The sequence below is a fragment of the Tenrec ecaudatus genome, chromosome 7 (assembly GCF_050624435.1).
Source record: "Tenrec ecaudatus isolate mTenEca1 chromosome 7, mTenEca1.hap1, whole genome shotgun sequence".
In the NCBI taxonomy this organism is placed as follows: Eukaryota; Metazoa; Chordata; class Mammalia; order Afrosoricida; family Tenrecidae; genus Tenrec; species Tenrec ecaudatus.
The window spans coordinates 159,576,580-159,590,904 of NC_134536.1; the positions used below are offsets into that span (position 1 = coordinate 159,576,580).

The 14,325-nt window shown below is 52.7% G+C and overlaps 1 protein-coding gene across 2 annotated transcripts; it reads right to left on the bottom strand.

Moving 5' to 3' along the window:
- Positions 1–309: 309 nt before the first annotated feature.
- MDC1 (mediator of DNA damage checkpoint 1) lies at positions 310–12,273 on the bottom strand. 2 transcript variants are annotated; one of them, XM_075555321.1, is made up of 15 exons: positions 12,072–12,273; positions 9,708–9,846; positions 8,003–8,383; positions 7,837–7,906; positions 6,267–7,543; positions 6,106–6,171; positions 5,888–5,983; positions 4,758–5,495; positions 4,594–4,640; positions 2,155–4,074; positions 1,957–2,079; positions 1,668–1,850; positions 1,308–1,433; positions 1,084–1,194; positions 310–546 (listed from the first exon to the last, which is right to left on the bottom strand). In XM_075555321.1, exons 1-15 carry the CDS (start codon positions 12,117–12,119, stop codon positions 379–381), a joined length of 5,493 nt encoding a protein of 1,830 aa, XP_075411436.1. In that variant the 5' UTR covers positions 12,120–12,273; the 3' UTR covers positions 310–378. The 2 variants fall into 2 exon arrangements, with proteins under 2 accessions (XP_075411436.1, XP_075411435.1); XM_075555320.1 differs by lacking the exon at positions 12,072–12,273 and adding an exon at positions 11,828–11,949.
- Between the last annotated feature and the right edge of the window lie 2,052 nt (positions 12,274–14,325).

Below are 14,325 nucleotides of genomic sequence, written 5' to 3' on the forward strand. Positions count from 1 at the left end.
TTTAGCATTCTAAAACCCTACCTTCAAGGTCACACATCTTCTGGAGGATGAGTAAGACTCCCAGGGAGGAGAAAGTGGCATGGCTTTCCACGTGCATCAAGGAATAAGGACAACAGTCTGGCTTAAAAAACAAAACAAAACAAAAACCAGCACCTGCTTCCTATATTATGGATTACATGGCCATTTGAAAAAAAAAATCTATGGTTTCCATTCTCCGTATCTTTCTGTCTACTCCTAAGCTATCGCAGACCCCCGCACACTTCAGGACAAACCATGGCAGTATACGCCAATCATTTCTAAAGGCCTGGGTTTCTGCTTTCAAAGATTTGTGTCACCGTTTATTTACAGGCCGAGGAGGCAGAAAGGGCACTGGGGTCCTCAGGTGGATGCTGGCTTCTCCGTGGAGAAGATGAAGGCCTCTGGGGTGGCTTCCTGCTTCAGCACGCCTGTCAACAGGAACTCAGGTGAGAGGACAGGCAGCCCAGCCCGGAGTGGGACGGAACATCGAGGGAAATCCTGGGAGCAAGTGATTACTACTCTCTGAGGCTGAGGAGAGACACAGAGCAGAGCAGGAAGTCAGGCGTGAAAAAGAATCCTAGACTTCTAGAAGTTCACGACTCACCGATCAACCTTAAATAAGTAAAATATCTCACGGCTACTGAGTTGATTACAACTTACAGCAACTCCATAGGGCAGAGCTGCATTGCCCCTTCTGGGTCCCCAGGCTGTCAATCTTTCTGGAAGGAAAGTGGCTGAGCCCCCACACCACCAGAGGTCCTTAGCATCATGCAGGTATACCTTCTTGGAAAAACCCACAGCAAGCGGACTGCACTTGGCCATGAAGTATTCTTGCCAAAGGCGTTGAAGCAGAATTTATTCAGGCTTGTAAAGTTAAATGCAGCTTGCATGAAATGCAAGCTCTCACACATCTCCCCTCAGTTCCATCCCTGTGCACTCCATAGGTCCTTCCCTTAGCCCTCTCGTGACTCTGCTGCATGTGTGCCTCTGTCTCCCACCAGTCTTTCCCCATTCCAGCTACCTCTTTAACTGCCCTCTCACCAGACCCGATACCACCCCCCCTACCTTGTAGGACCGAGGCATACTGGGCAGGACCGTGCCTCCACAGCAGCTGATGATCTCGTCCATCTGCGGCGGCGGTGGCTGGACTCCAGGGGTCACATAAATCTCATAGCCCTGAGGGGAGGAACACAGGCAACAGCAGATGCAAGCTCTCAGAGGGCAGGGGCCTGAGGACACTCTCTGGTGGGAGGGCGGAGGCACAGGCACTGGGCAGAAGGGAGACTCACCTCCAGCAGCCTTTGCTTCCGAGCCCGGCCCAGGGCATCCTGAAGGCTGAAGCCAAAGTTCTTCTCCTGCTCAGGGTCAGTCACTATATACTCATCCGGGGGCAGGAAGCAACCAGCTTTGCGGGACTACGGAAGGGAGCAGTCAGCATACGAGCTCAGCCCAGCCCCCCCCCACCCCCGCCCTTCACTCCATTGTTCTCTCTAGCAATTGTAGGGAGCTTTTGAACTATCTCCTGAATGAACGAAAGATTTCTGCTTCATACACTTTCCTGTCTCCCAGACACGTCTGTTCACCTACCACTGCTTTCCAGTCTTCTGTTCCCATCCTTATTGGCCTGCCGCCCTCTCCTGGCCTCTTACCTGGTGCAGCCAGTCTAGGGAGAGGATGGGGATGCCTCGCCCCAGGGCACACAGGAACTTGACTGTTCGGCGGATTCGATCCGTGACCAAGTGTGACGCCTCCATCACTGAGTGGGCCAGACTTCCGCCCAGGGCCAGCACAGCCCGCTCTCCCCGAGCATCCACCACGCCTGTGAAGAGAACCTGTGGAGGGGGTTGGCCTGAGTGGATCCCAGCAACCTGTGCCAGCAGAAGCTGTCTCTGTAACTCCCTGTACACCACCCTCCCTCCACGCCGCCTTCTCACTTACACTGGGGGCTGTGGACTGCTGGCTAGGTCTGGGTCGCTGTCGGACACTGCGGCTCTGAGTCCCTTTGGGCTCCTCCTCTGTCGGCTCTCTCTTCCTCTTGACGGGTCCTGGCATCCCTGCATTCTAGGATTAAGAATGGCTGTGGTAGGAATGTGTCAAGTCCTTCCCCTTTGCTCCTTGGCTCCAGGCCACACTTACCTCCTTCTTCCCTGCAGTCTCTTTTGGTGGTTCTTTCAGGAACTCTGTCTTCTGGGGGAACTGCCCTCTTTGGGGCCGTTTTGGAGGTGGGGATGAATCCAGGATAGGTAAGGTCCTCTTGCGGCTTTGAGAGGCCTTAGGCTGGGGCTCTGGGCTGAACCCAGAACTACCTTCCTCTGCCTCCTCTTTGATTTGGGAAGTCCGAGTGGGTGTCTCAAGCAGCTGGGGGCTGGCAGGGTCAGGAATGGCCCCATGGAACTCAGCTGCTCCTTGTCTTAAGCGACTCTCAGACTGGGGTTGAGGTTCCGGTGTGGAACAGGGCTCACAGACAAGGGGAGCTGTCAGTGACTCTTGCTTCCTGGTGCCCCGTTGCCTCCTATTACAGCTGGCTTCAGGGGTGACAGGCTGGCCTGTGGGACTAGGAGGCTGGAGATCAGCAGTTGTGGGTACAACTGGCTCAGGGGTCTTGACAGAAGACGTGGGTGCCCTTCCACGAGTGGTCCGTAATCTGGGCTCAGGATTGACAGGCTCAAGATCAGGCAAACCTGGGGCCTTGGCAGAGGACCTATGTGCTCTGCCCTGAGAGGTGGGTTTCGGGGTGACACACGGGTCTTTTGAAGGGGCAGACTGGAGTTCAAGTGCTGTGTGTTCACTGAGTTCAGAAATCGTGACAGAGGACCTTTGGGACCTGTTCCTAGTGGCCCGAGACAAGGGCTTGGGGGTGACAGGCTGGTCTGTTGGGGTGGGAGGCTGGAAGTCAGGGGCTGTGGGCTCAGTTGGTTCAAGGGGCTTACCAGATCTGCTTGCCCTGCCTCGAACAGCACAAGATGTGGATTTGGGGGTCAGAGGATCAAGTATAGTAGTGGAAGGTTGGAGCTCAGGGGTCTGGGGGATAATTGGTTCAGAGCTCTTAATAGAAGACCTGCGTGCCCTGCTCTGAGTGGGCCTGGAGGCGAGAGGCTGGTCTGCGGGAGAAGACTGGAGCTTAGGGGCTGTGGGTTCAATTGGTTCAGGAGTCTTGACAGACCTACATATCTTGCCCCGAGTGGCCTGTGAGACCTCAGGGGTGACAGGCTGGTCTGTGGAGACGGGAAGTTGGGCCTCAACTGGATCAGGGGTTTTGCCAGAGGACTTATGTGTTCTGCTCCTAGTGGCCCGAGCTGTGGGCTTGGGGGTGACAGGCTGGTCTGTGGAGACGGGAAGTTGGGCCTCAACTGGATCAGGGGTTTTGCCAGAGGACATATGTGTTCTGCTCCTAGTGGCCCGAGCTGTGGGCTTGGGGGTGACAGGCTGGTCTGTGGAGACGGGAAGTTGGACCTCAACTGGCTCAGGGGTTTTGCCAGACGACATATGTGTTCTGCTCCTAGTGGCCCGAGCTGTGGACTTGGGGGTGTCAGGTTGGTCTGTGGAGACAGGAAGTTGGACCTCAACTGGTTCAGGGGCTTTGCCAGAGGACATATGTGTTCTGCTCCTAGTGGCCCGAGCTGTGGACTTGGGGGTGACAGGCTGGTCTGTGGAAGGCGGAAGCTCAGGGGCTGTGGGTCCAACTGGTTCACAGGTCCTGACAGAGGACCTATGTGTCCTGCCCCAAATGGCCGGAGATGCAGGCTTGGGGGTGACAGGCTGGTCTATGTGGGTAGGAGGGGGTGGTTCACTGGCAGCAGAGGAGACTGAAGGTGTGGCCCTAGAAACTCTTCGGGCTCGGACTTTAGACTCTGGGGCCAGAGGCTCTAGCTCTGGGGGCAATGGAGCCTCTAGCGCTTTTATGCTCTTTTTTTGCCTGGTCCTAGGCTGAGAAGCCTCCAAAGATGGAGTGGGGGAAAGCAGGGACTGAGGTACAGGATGTTTCGGGCTCTGAGGGATAAGGGGGTCTGAGGGTGTGGCTGAGTTTTCAGGCACTGATGGAGATTCCTGTTCACCCTGGGAAGAAATGGAAACAAGTGAGGAAGGGAGAGGGAGAGGGGAGGAGAACTCTGTGGCCAACATTTCCCTGGGGCCTCTCTTCCCTAATGGGAACTTCCTGAGGGAATGGTCCTCATAGCGCAGGCACAGTGCTCTCCACATATGGTGGCAGTCATGAGAGGAGAGTTGGGGAAAGAGGGAAGGAACCACAGAGAACTTTTGTTCTTCGCGAGGCAGGAAGTATTACGGGAAACAAAGGTGTGATAGAAACCAACGCAATGAAGCCGTCTGCATGCAGCCCGAATGCGAGTCTCCTGAGGGCTTCAGGCTGTGAGCTTCAGGAGGATATCACTGGGGAGAACCAAGGTGCCCCTAGGTGGGCTGAACTCCTTGCACCACCCAGGGACTCAGGGACTCTAAGAACCCTCTAAGGACGGGTGACAGTGGGAGGAAATGGAGACTCTGGGGAACATAGGGCAAGTAAGTAGTAGACAAACTGCAGGCCCACAGAGATGCAGTGGTGAAAGCAGGCCTCACCCTGGAAGACTTCTTCCCAGCAGGCGGCATCTTGGAATTCATGCTGCCTAGACAGAAAAGTAAGGACACAGGCAGTTGAGCTCCGAGTCTCTGGCACCAGTTGCTCAGGGTTTGAGTATTAGTGGGGCCATGGGATCCCTTTGGATTCCTCTACCCTGACTTACCTCTCTGCTGCCTTCTGGGTCTCGTTGAAGCTACCCTTCTTCTACCTGACTGGCTGCCAGAAGCTACTGGTGTTGGATGCGAGGGCTGCCCTTCCTGGTCCTGGCCTCCACCCTGGCTCTCCCTGCTGTGTGCGCCTAGGTCTTCCAATAGCTCCGTGGGTTCCGCGCCGTCTGCTAACTCCTTCTCTCTCTCTGGCGCTGGCCTTTCTGCTTCTCTCTCAAACTCTTCTCTTGCGAGGGCCTGCCTCTTTCGTTCTTGCTCTTGCATTCCCATGGATGTCCCCGTTTCTACCTCCGAACGATTCCCAGCCCTTTCGGCATGAGCACCCTCCACCTTCGCTTCGGACTCTAGGCTCTGAGGGTCTCTAGCTATCACCTGTTTTTGTTCTCTATTCGGCAGTCCCCTAGCTAAGTCTTCCTTTGCCGTCCCATCTTCTTGCTCACTTGCTGGTAGCAGTTCCTCCGTCCCCCTCTCCAAGGGCTCTGTCTCAGGGTACACCCTTCCTGTTGCTCTTCTTCGTGCACCCAGCTTTTCCTCCTCAGCCTGCACCTCTTGGCCTTGAGTTCTCAGTGACTCTGTGTGAGGAACGGGGCTCTCTGGATGCTGGTTTGGTGGAGCTGCCCCAGATGGGAAGGGGGAACAATTTCCACGGGCCTCAAGGGGGGTCTCTGAAGCCTCTAGTTCTCTTGGACAGAATGGCTGTGTAGGTAAGAGTTCCCATGGCTCATCCGGAGTACCTGAGCAGAGGCACACACGACACAAGGTGAGAGAATGTGGTAGACATGTAAGCTGAAAAGATAACGCACCGAGAACGCTTTAGATAATAAAGTCATGAATGATAGATCTACACGGGTTCTTAAAAGGGAATGCTGAGGCGGGGGGTGGGGTCGGGGAAGCTGGGAATCATGTGATAGCTCTACCACTGTCTCAAAAAGTGAAGACAATACGGTCATGTACAAACTCCCTTAGTCGCGCCTTCAAAAACTAAGTTGTGTCTATTCAGTCTGGCCCCCCGCCCCCCTGCCCCAGTGAAATAGAGCAACACGGGCCAAGGAGTCAAAAGGGCTGAGAGAGACAATGAGACTAGCTGCAAGGTTGGGAACATGGAGGAGGGGCGAGTCCCCTGTACCTGGGGTCTCAGAAGTGTAACAGGAGGGGCCAGGTTCTTCGTGGGGGAGCATACACAGAAAGGCCTGGGTAGGTTCTTCCTCCACGCTCTTGATGGCTGCACAAGCAACAACGCTCTCAGCACAGCTCCTTCCCGCAGCCCAGCCCCAGGCTCCCGCCCGCCTCACTCCAGCCTTCCCACCCATCAGGAGCCACCAGGCAGTCGGCAGATGGCCTCACCTCCTACGGTGGTATTCTCTTGCTCTACAAAGCACTGGGTCGCTTGTAGGGACAGATCTTCAGACTCTAGTGGGGAGAAGCAGAAGAAAGTAGAAAACCCAGTTTGATCCTCCACCACTCTCTCCGCCCAACCTCTACAAGAAAGAGAGGCCAGCACATACCGTCAGGACTGTCTTTAGACTCTGGAGTCCTGTCCTCATGTGGGGCTCCCTCTGAGTGTGGCTGGGTGGGATCCCCTGGAGTGCCTGTGTCCGCCAATAGGTCCTGCTCCACAGGCGCCCCATCCTGGGCGCTGGCCCCAAGAACTCGCTCGTGCTCAAGAACAGCTGCAGCCCACTCTGTCCCAGCATGCCCTTTTGCCGGGAGTTGGAGCTTTCGTACATCTGCCAACGCTGCAGCTGTGAAAGGGCGGGCTTCCTCTTCCTGCCCTATAGGTACCTTGGCGGGGCTCCCTTCGGCTCCCCTCTCTGTGGGAGCTATCCCTTCCACAGGTACCTGCTGCTGCTCCTGAGGTGTAACTTCCTCCTCTGTTCCTGGATGGGTGTTCACTGTGGTGGAGGCTTGGCCTCTCTGCAGGTGGGCTCCAAGTGAGCCCCTTTCTCCCACGTCTCTGTCACCACCCCTGCTAGGAGGTTGGCTCTTTTCTGAATGTGCAACAACAAGGGCTCCATCCTCAGGGGGAGCCTGTCGCCTTTCCCCGAGGTGCCTCTCCTCCTCCGCATCTGTGTCACTGTCTCTCCCAGCGGAGGTCTGGTTGTGCTCCAGAGGGAGCACAGGCAGGGCCCTGGTTTCTTCCACATCTATGCCTCTGGGGTTTGTCGTAGCCAGGCTCTCTTTAAGACGTGCCAAGGTGAGTGCCGCCAGGACTTCTTCCTCATCATCTGTATCGCTGTTGATCACTATCGAGCCTTCCGGGCTTCTCTCCAGAGGGACTGCCGGTGGAGCCTCACCCTGCAGACGTGCCAAGGCGGACACTCCAGGACCAGGTTTATCAACCCCATAGAAGATCTGCTTCCTCTTCATCGGAACTACAACTGGGGTCGCAGGGATCCCCTCTTCTTCCACATCAGTATCACTGTCGATGAAGTCGGAGGGCTGGCCCCTTTCCAAAGGGCGCTCCGGTGGCCTTCCTGGAGGCCTGCAGTCCTCGTCCACATCTGTGTCACTGTCCTCCCCAGCTGGATGGCTTCTCTCCGGAATCACTCTGCCTGGAGCCACCGCCTTGCCCGCGTCCCTCTCAACCATTACAGCACGGGCTCTCCTCTTCCCCGTAGGCCGGTGCTGGGCAAGCTGGCGTGCACCTGCGAGCCCAGTCACCTCATCAGCCCGAGTGCCTCTTCCGGCGTCCGAGGCAGCCTTCCTTGTTCCTCGCTGCTGCCCCTGTTCATCATCGGTGTCACTGTCTAAATTGAAGGCTAAGGAAGCCCCCTCTTCATCACTGTGAAGGGAAGAGAAGAGGAAAATTTAAAACGTTTTCCCAGAAGGGTTTACCTTATTCAGTGAGGAGTGTCTGGAGGGTAGACAGAGGTAGCTATTTAGTTCTGGACCTCTGGAGACATTTGTGTTGCTAACTCTACTTGGCAGAGCGGAGGTGCTCGATGCACGTTCAGCAGCAGAGCGAATGGAACGAAGCATTCCGCAGCTGGACGTTCATGCTCCATCTCTCTGTGAAGAGAGTCAGTCCTGCAGCTCTTGGTCCCTCTTCCTTTGAAGACTCCCTGCAACACTCACCTCTCTGGGACTACTGTTGGTGCAGGGGAGAACACGGTCCTTGAGACTTTGTCCCCATTGCTTTTAGAATCTGTCGAGATGAGAAAGAAGTGGGCATTGGTGTACTTGGTGGTCCTGTCTCCTCCCTCCCTTCCACCCCGCTCCCCTCTCCTTCCCACAGACTTACCTACTTCTTCCTCCGAGTCCTCAGCCAACAGAAGCCCCTTGGGCCACGCTTCTCCCTGGACCCTGGGTGTCTCCTCTATAGTTAGAGGGCCCCGGGAGGCACACGGCCGGGGGGCATCCAGGCGATGGTACTGGCAGGGCACGTCAGCAAAGAGGATCAGCTCCTGGTCCCGGAGACGATGCCTCACGCCAGGGCTCAGGGCTTTAGGAGGCCTCAGGATTTGCGTGCCATTGAGGCTCCCACAATCCCGGAGGACAGGGGCCCTGTGGCAGGCCACGATCTCAATCACTGCATGTTGCTTGGAGATAGATGGGAAAGGCAGGGCCACCGAGCAGTCAGGCATTCGGCCTACCACATTCTCCCCAAGGTAGAGCGGGAAATCTACGAATCAGAGAGGCAGGTAGGTTCCAGAAGACCCGCGTCCTGGCTGGTGTGTTCTTAGAAAAATGTTCCCGTGAAGTGCTCCACTACTTTCTTGGCCCATACATGCATTAGCACAATAACCAGCCCTAGAACATCCAGGCATTGAAGAGTACATGGATCCACTCTTCATACTCAATACCCACATATCAACACCGACTTTTTTGTTTGTGGGTACTGAAATTTATTGAGCATCTACCTTGTACCAGGTAGAAGCAAGTAGCAAATGTTCACTGAGAACTATTTATGTTCTTATGCTCCCAATACCAATCACTTGCTATAGATAATCTCATTTCAATTTCCTACAACCCTTGAAGTGGGGACAGGAGATGTAGAACAAAGTATCGTGGGCCCCTGATTCCATTCTTTCTGCCGTGCCCATATGGAAAGTTCTGGTCTTCTCCGACTGACCTTTTATCCATCCTTCACACCTCATCACCAACCTTCAGTGCTACAAACGACAGAAAGCAAGCATTCCACCTTGGAGATGCCAGACTAGCTTGTTGGTACAAGACAACTTAACATATAAACTGCCCATGCAAATGACATTTCTGAGACAAGCAGGCTTCAAGTGTTGCTACTATGCCTGGCTTGGCATATGTAACCTCTGATTTGTAAAAAGTCTCTTGTTGGAGTTAATCATCTTGCTTGCTAATGGGTAGCTCTGGTCAATAATATTCATTAGCCACACTGACTTTTATTTGAATCTCTTCAACTTCTCCTACCAAAGTAAAATTACTCTCAGAATTGGAAGCACTAGACCAGAACAATCAACTCAAGCAGTAACCTGTTCTCTATTCTCACAGAGCTCTGGTGGCACAGTGGGTTACATGTAGGACTGCTAACTCCTAGGTCAGCAGTTCAAGCCCACCAGCAGCTCCTGAGAAGAAATCGGAGGCTGCCTGCTTCTTTCAAGATTTGCAGTGTCTCAAATCCTATCACTGTGACAGAATCAACTCAAAGGCAATGGCTCTCTATTTCCAGGAAAAAGTTGTTTTGGGGTCTCCCTCATGTACCTTTCCAAACTCTCCTCCCCCAAATTAAAGGCCCCATATTGATAACGAAGGAACTCAGAAATGACAACAGGTCACTCAGCTATGGATTAAAATGCAATCAATTCAAAGTCGTCAGCCAGTCTGCAGGAGAAAAGACCCAGCAACTGGTAAAACGACAGCCTAGGAACTCCCTGGGGTGGTTCAACTCTGTCCCACAGGATAACTAGGAGCCGGAATGGGCTCTGTGGCACACAACTATACAGATCTTTCTGCATATAATCCCCTCTGACCTTTTTCTGGTCCGTGGGCACCACTGAAAATATGCAGTCGCCCCAGGGGCTCCAAGGTGGACCCCGCAGATTCACTGGGTTTCTCTGTCTCCTCTTCTTCTTCAACACCCCAGTTAATCACCTGGGTGTCCTCCATGATCTGGAAGAGAACACATCATCATCTACATCATTAGTTCACACACACAGAGGGCATGAGAAGAGGCTGACAGTGGGTAATGCTGGGTCCTAAGGGAAATTGATACTTTTCTTTTGTTCTGTTATCCTTCAGAAGAGTTTTTCAAATATTTTTAACGAGAAAACAATCCCTAGAATTGCTGTAAAGATTTATAATCTCCGAAACCCACTGGCAATTCTGTCCTACAGGAACGCTGTGAACTGGAATCAAATTGATGGCAATATAACATTTTTTTCATGTTTTTCCCCCTCTAATTTTTAAATGTAGACTTGCTAAGTTGATTTCACGTCCATGAGCCCATAAAAGACCATTTAATGGGAACCTCTGAGAACATGAACTATGGGTTGGGCCCCATGTCAAATATCAAGCATAGCAGTCCTATGTTTAAGAGACTAATGCTAGCATATTTTTTTTAAAAAATGTGCTCAGTAAGCGGAAAGGATAAGAATATATATTCAGGCTGCGAGGTCCATGTTTTTACATTTTACCCTTAACACCCCAGTGTGATCAAACAATAAAAATCGCTGACATACAAGGGGGCTTTAGAAAGTTCGTGGAGAAGTGGAATTCAAAGATAATGGATTTTTCTCATGAATTTTTGAAGCCTCTTCATATATATATATATATATATATATATATATATATATATATATATATATATGCTTGCTATGTGCTAAGCACTGCTTGTGAATTACTTTAGATTGACTAACTCATTTAATAGAAGAACCCTGAAAGGTAGGCACGATTTTCTTTCTTTCATAAAAAGTCACTGTGGCAGACAAATGGGTTTATTGAACTTGCCCAAGATCACCCAAAGACCTTTCCTGTTCAATAGTCGTTTGCTGGTCTTTCAGGAGGCCTGGTAGCGTAGTGGATGGGAGTTGGGTGGCTACTACAAGTTCCAAACTACAGGAGAAAGACAAGGCTTTCTACTCTGCAGAGCCTCAGAAACCCACCAGAGCTACCTTGTCCTCTAGGGTGGCTGAGACAGAACTGACATTGAGTTTGAGTTGACTTTGAGTTGAGTCGTGACATTGAGCTGGAGGTTGACTTTCTATGCCCACAGGACAATAAGATCTTCTCAGAAACAGCCCCCACCATCTAAACTTCATATCCACTGTTCTCCCCTTCCCCTGGTCCTTCTCCCTAAGTAACGGCTGAACACACTGCTCTGCCTTGGCCTCCACATCTGCATGTCTCCACCCAGATTGCTCCAGGCCCAACTTCTATCCATCCCTTCAAATGTCACTTCCTGAGCCAAGTCTTTCCAGGAAGCCTCCCAGTTCTCCAGGGTTCCTGCTGTGTCCTGTGGGCTTGACCTGGGAGGGTGGGGGTGGGTGGTCCATGGACTCTTGCCAGTCCTAACATTCTCAGCATCTTGTAACCATGACTACTGTCCATTTCTGCCTTCACTTGCCCCCTGAAGGGCTGGACCAGTGGCGCGGCGCCTATCCCCTTAACCTTAGGCGCACTGTATGGATTCATAGGGCCTGGCTGCAGTCGCGTTCTGCGGGACACATGGTCCTCATGGAGGCTACATGACCGAACCCATGGTGTAAAGAACCCATGAAAGGAGATGGGACTCAAAACAGCAAGGGCAAACGTCATTTGGAAGGATGCCACCCTGGCGCGGAAGCTGTTGACCCGTAGTGTCCACTCGGTTTGCATGCCTGCCCTACTCGCTGGGTCCCCACGAGCCTTGGCCGCGGTTCACGACACCATCTTGGATCCACACCCCAAGTGCGTTCCCTCAGGATCACACTCCCTGTGCCTTCATTACCTCAATTCTGAGGCGGCCGTTAGGCACGGGCAAAAACGATAAACCCCGAAGTAAATACCGAGTCGCCTTCACCCAGTCGCCCTCAAGGCCCGCCCCTCTCGCCCTACGGGAGGGGGCAGGAAAATGGCACCCCGAGGACCTGTGGGCGAGGCCCCCAGAACTCACCTATTTTGAGTCCCCCGCGCGCGCCACCAGTAACGGCCGCGACCCGGGCGGCGCGAGTGCGTGCACCGGAAGAGCTCCTTCGTTGATTGGCTCCCTCTGCCGTCCTTCACAGCGTTGCCGCACGCTAATTGGCGGAGCTGTTTCCCCTCCCCCCCGCCGCGGGAAGAGGCTCAGAGGAAGTCCCGCCCTCACCACCTCCCGCCTCGCATTTCAAAAAAGCGGCCGGGAGGCCGAGCTCACTTACGTGAGGCTGGAAGCGGAGGCTGGCGTACGCGCGCAACACAGCGCGCATCTTGATTGGGCAGTTCGATGGACAACCCGCCGCCGCTTGACCTCCCGCCTCCCGCTTCCCGCGCAGATTTCCAAACGGCGACCATAGAGTCCGACGCCGCCTCCCGGCTACGGATAGAAGGGCTGCGTCATAGACGGGGCCCGATAGAGCGCCCTGCCTCGGTCCTCCCAGACATGGTGTCCGCTGACTCAGGAAAACGGCGTTGCGGCGTGCAGTCGTGGCTGCAGGCTGCGGCTTGGACTGCAGTTCGTAGGCGTGGCTCCCGAGGACGCCTCACAGCAATGGAATTCCATTTCCTTTTTATTTGGTTTGCTTTGTAGCAGTCCAGTAATACATTCCCGACGGACATTTTGAGGTCACTTTCCCTAGGCAGAGGACTGGTTAGGTGTACAGTTGACCCAGGTTTGTCCGCATGTTTTAAAGGGTGAGAAGAGAATAAAATAATTTTTCAGCAATTTCATGAAGCATGCAGAGAATCGTAACACTTTGACCTGGGTATAATTTAGGAAATTATACCAGGAAAATTATACCAGGAAAATTTCGCATTTCCATCATCCTACTGAATTTTTTTTAAAAAATCACCTTACTGATTTTTGATCCCAACAATCGCACAGAAGTCGATTTTACAAACAGGGCAAAGCAATTCACGACCTCAATTCGTACAGCGAATGTAAGGTGGAGACAAATGGAAACATTCTAAACTCTGAGCGCTCTTCATTGCCACAAACTAACTGATTTCATGGTGCTCATGCCTGAAGCGTGTAACATTCTTATTTATTTTCAACATCCTTTTGAGGAGGAGTCGATGGACATGAAAGGAGTCTCACATAGCCTTGGTGTTCCTTTAGTTAGAAAGTATCTGAAATGTTAGTCTAATTGAATGTGAGTTAACAATGACCTTCTCTGTCACAACTTTAGTACAGGGTTTAGGACAGTCTTTGTCATTAAACTGCACGGACCGGAGGCCAAGGAGCTAGCACTTCGCACATCGTCAGCTTGCTATCCCTTGGTGTGTAGGATCTATCAAATGAATGCATCCCCAGGATTCACCCTGCCACACGGATCCTTCCAATCTCCCCACACCCACTCTTTATTTTTCCATTCTGGGACTCCTGAATGGCTTGCAATGGCCAACTACTTGGGTGAATTAAAAAGCCCCTGCCTTCAGCAATGTGCTTAAAAGGCCTTGAAATTGTTAGGCATCTAACCCCAGATCTCTTTCAATTAAAAAATGTACCCAAAACGACTCCAGATATCCCCAAGTTGACCAAGACTCTGGCTTCACAGATTCCCAAATGCCAGCTTCCCTAAATCAGTGAACTTAATCGTTGAATTTCAGATGACATCTCGATCTTGAAACGTCTGACACAATGTAGTTTCTCTTTTGAAAACAGTACTTGGAAACTCCCAAAGAAAAGGCAATCCCCTCTTGTTTCCGGAGGTGTGCAGGGAAAGGGCGGCTTGACTGGAGTTCAAGCCTGTCACCAGGAATGAGGTGGCAGAACAAGATGTCCCATTCCTCCCGGTTTTTGTTGGGCCAAGCAGCCCCGTCTGTCTTCTTGATAGTGTCAGATTATCCAGGAAACAGGTAAACCCGGGGCTACATGTGGTTTATTTCTTAATCTGTAGTGAAACATTTCCCCGTTCACATCAAATACTCTGCTTCTAAGCATGGCTGACGTCTCTCTCTGCCAACCTCACAGTACCTTTCTTCACAACAAAACCTCTCCAAATGTACAACTCTTGGCAAAGGAAAGCGCCCGTGAAACGGTTCACTACAGATTAGGAAATAAGCGCAAAATACCCGTGTTCTTTCTCTTGCTTGAGTCCCAGGAGCGACAGCAGAAGGAAGGGAGCTTCAGGGCGTGCCCTCCCCACCTCCCGACTCCCGGCACTGCCAGCTCTCAGTTGTTGTATCCCTTTCGGTCCCTAAACCAAAACGTTGGAAACATGGAAAGGGACCCTGTGCACGGTCACCACTTTTCATGAAAAAGAAAGCAAAATCCAACAAGACACTGCCAAACCCGGGACCCACCCATTTGTCACTTAATTTTTTCCCCCCCAGCCAGGACAATAGAGGACTACAACTCCCAGCGAGGACCGCGCACGTCTACCCTGGCAGAGACCAATGGACGTCCGGTACGTGACCGGCACTGGCTAATCAGGGACCGGCTCGGTGAGGCTTTGTCTCCCGACCTGGGCGCGG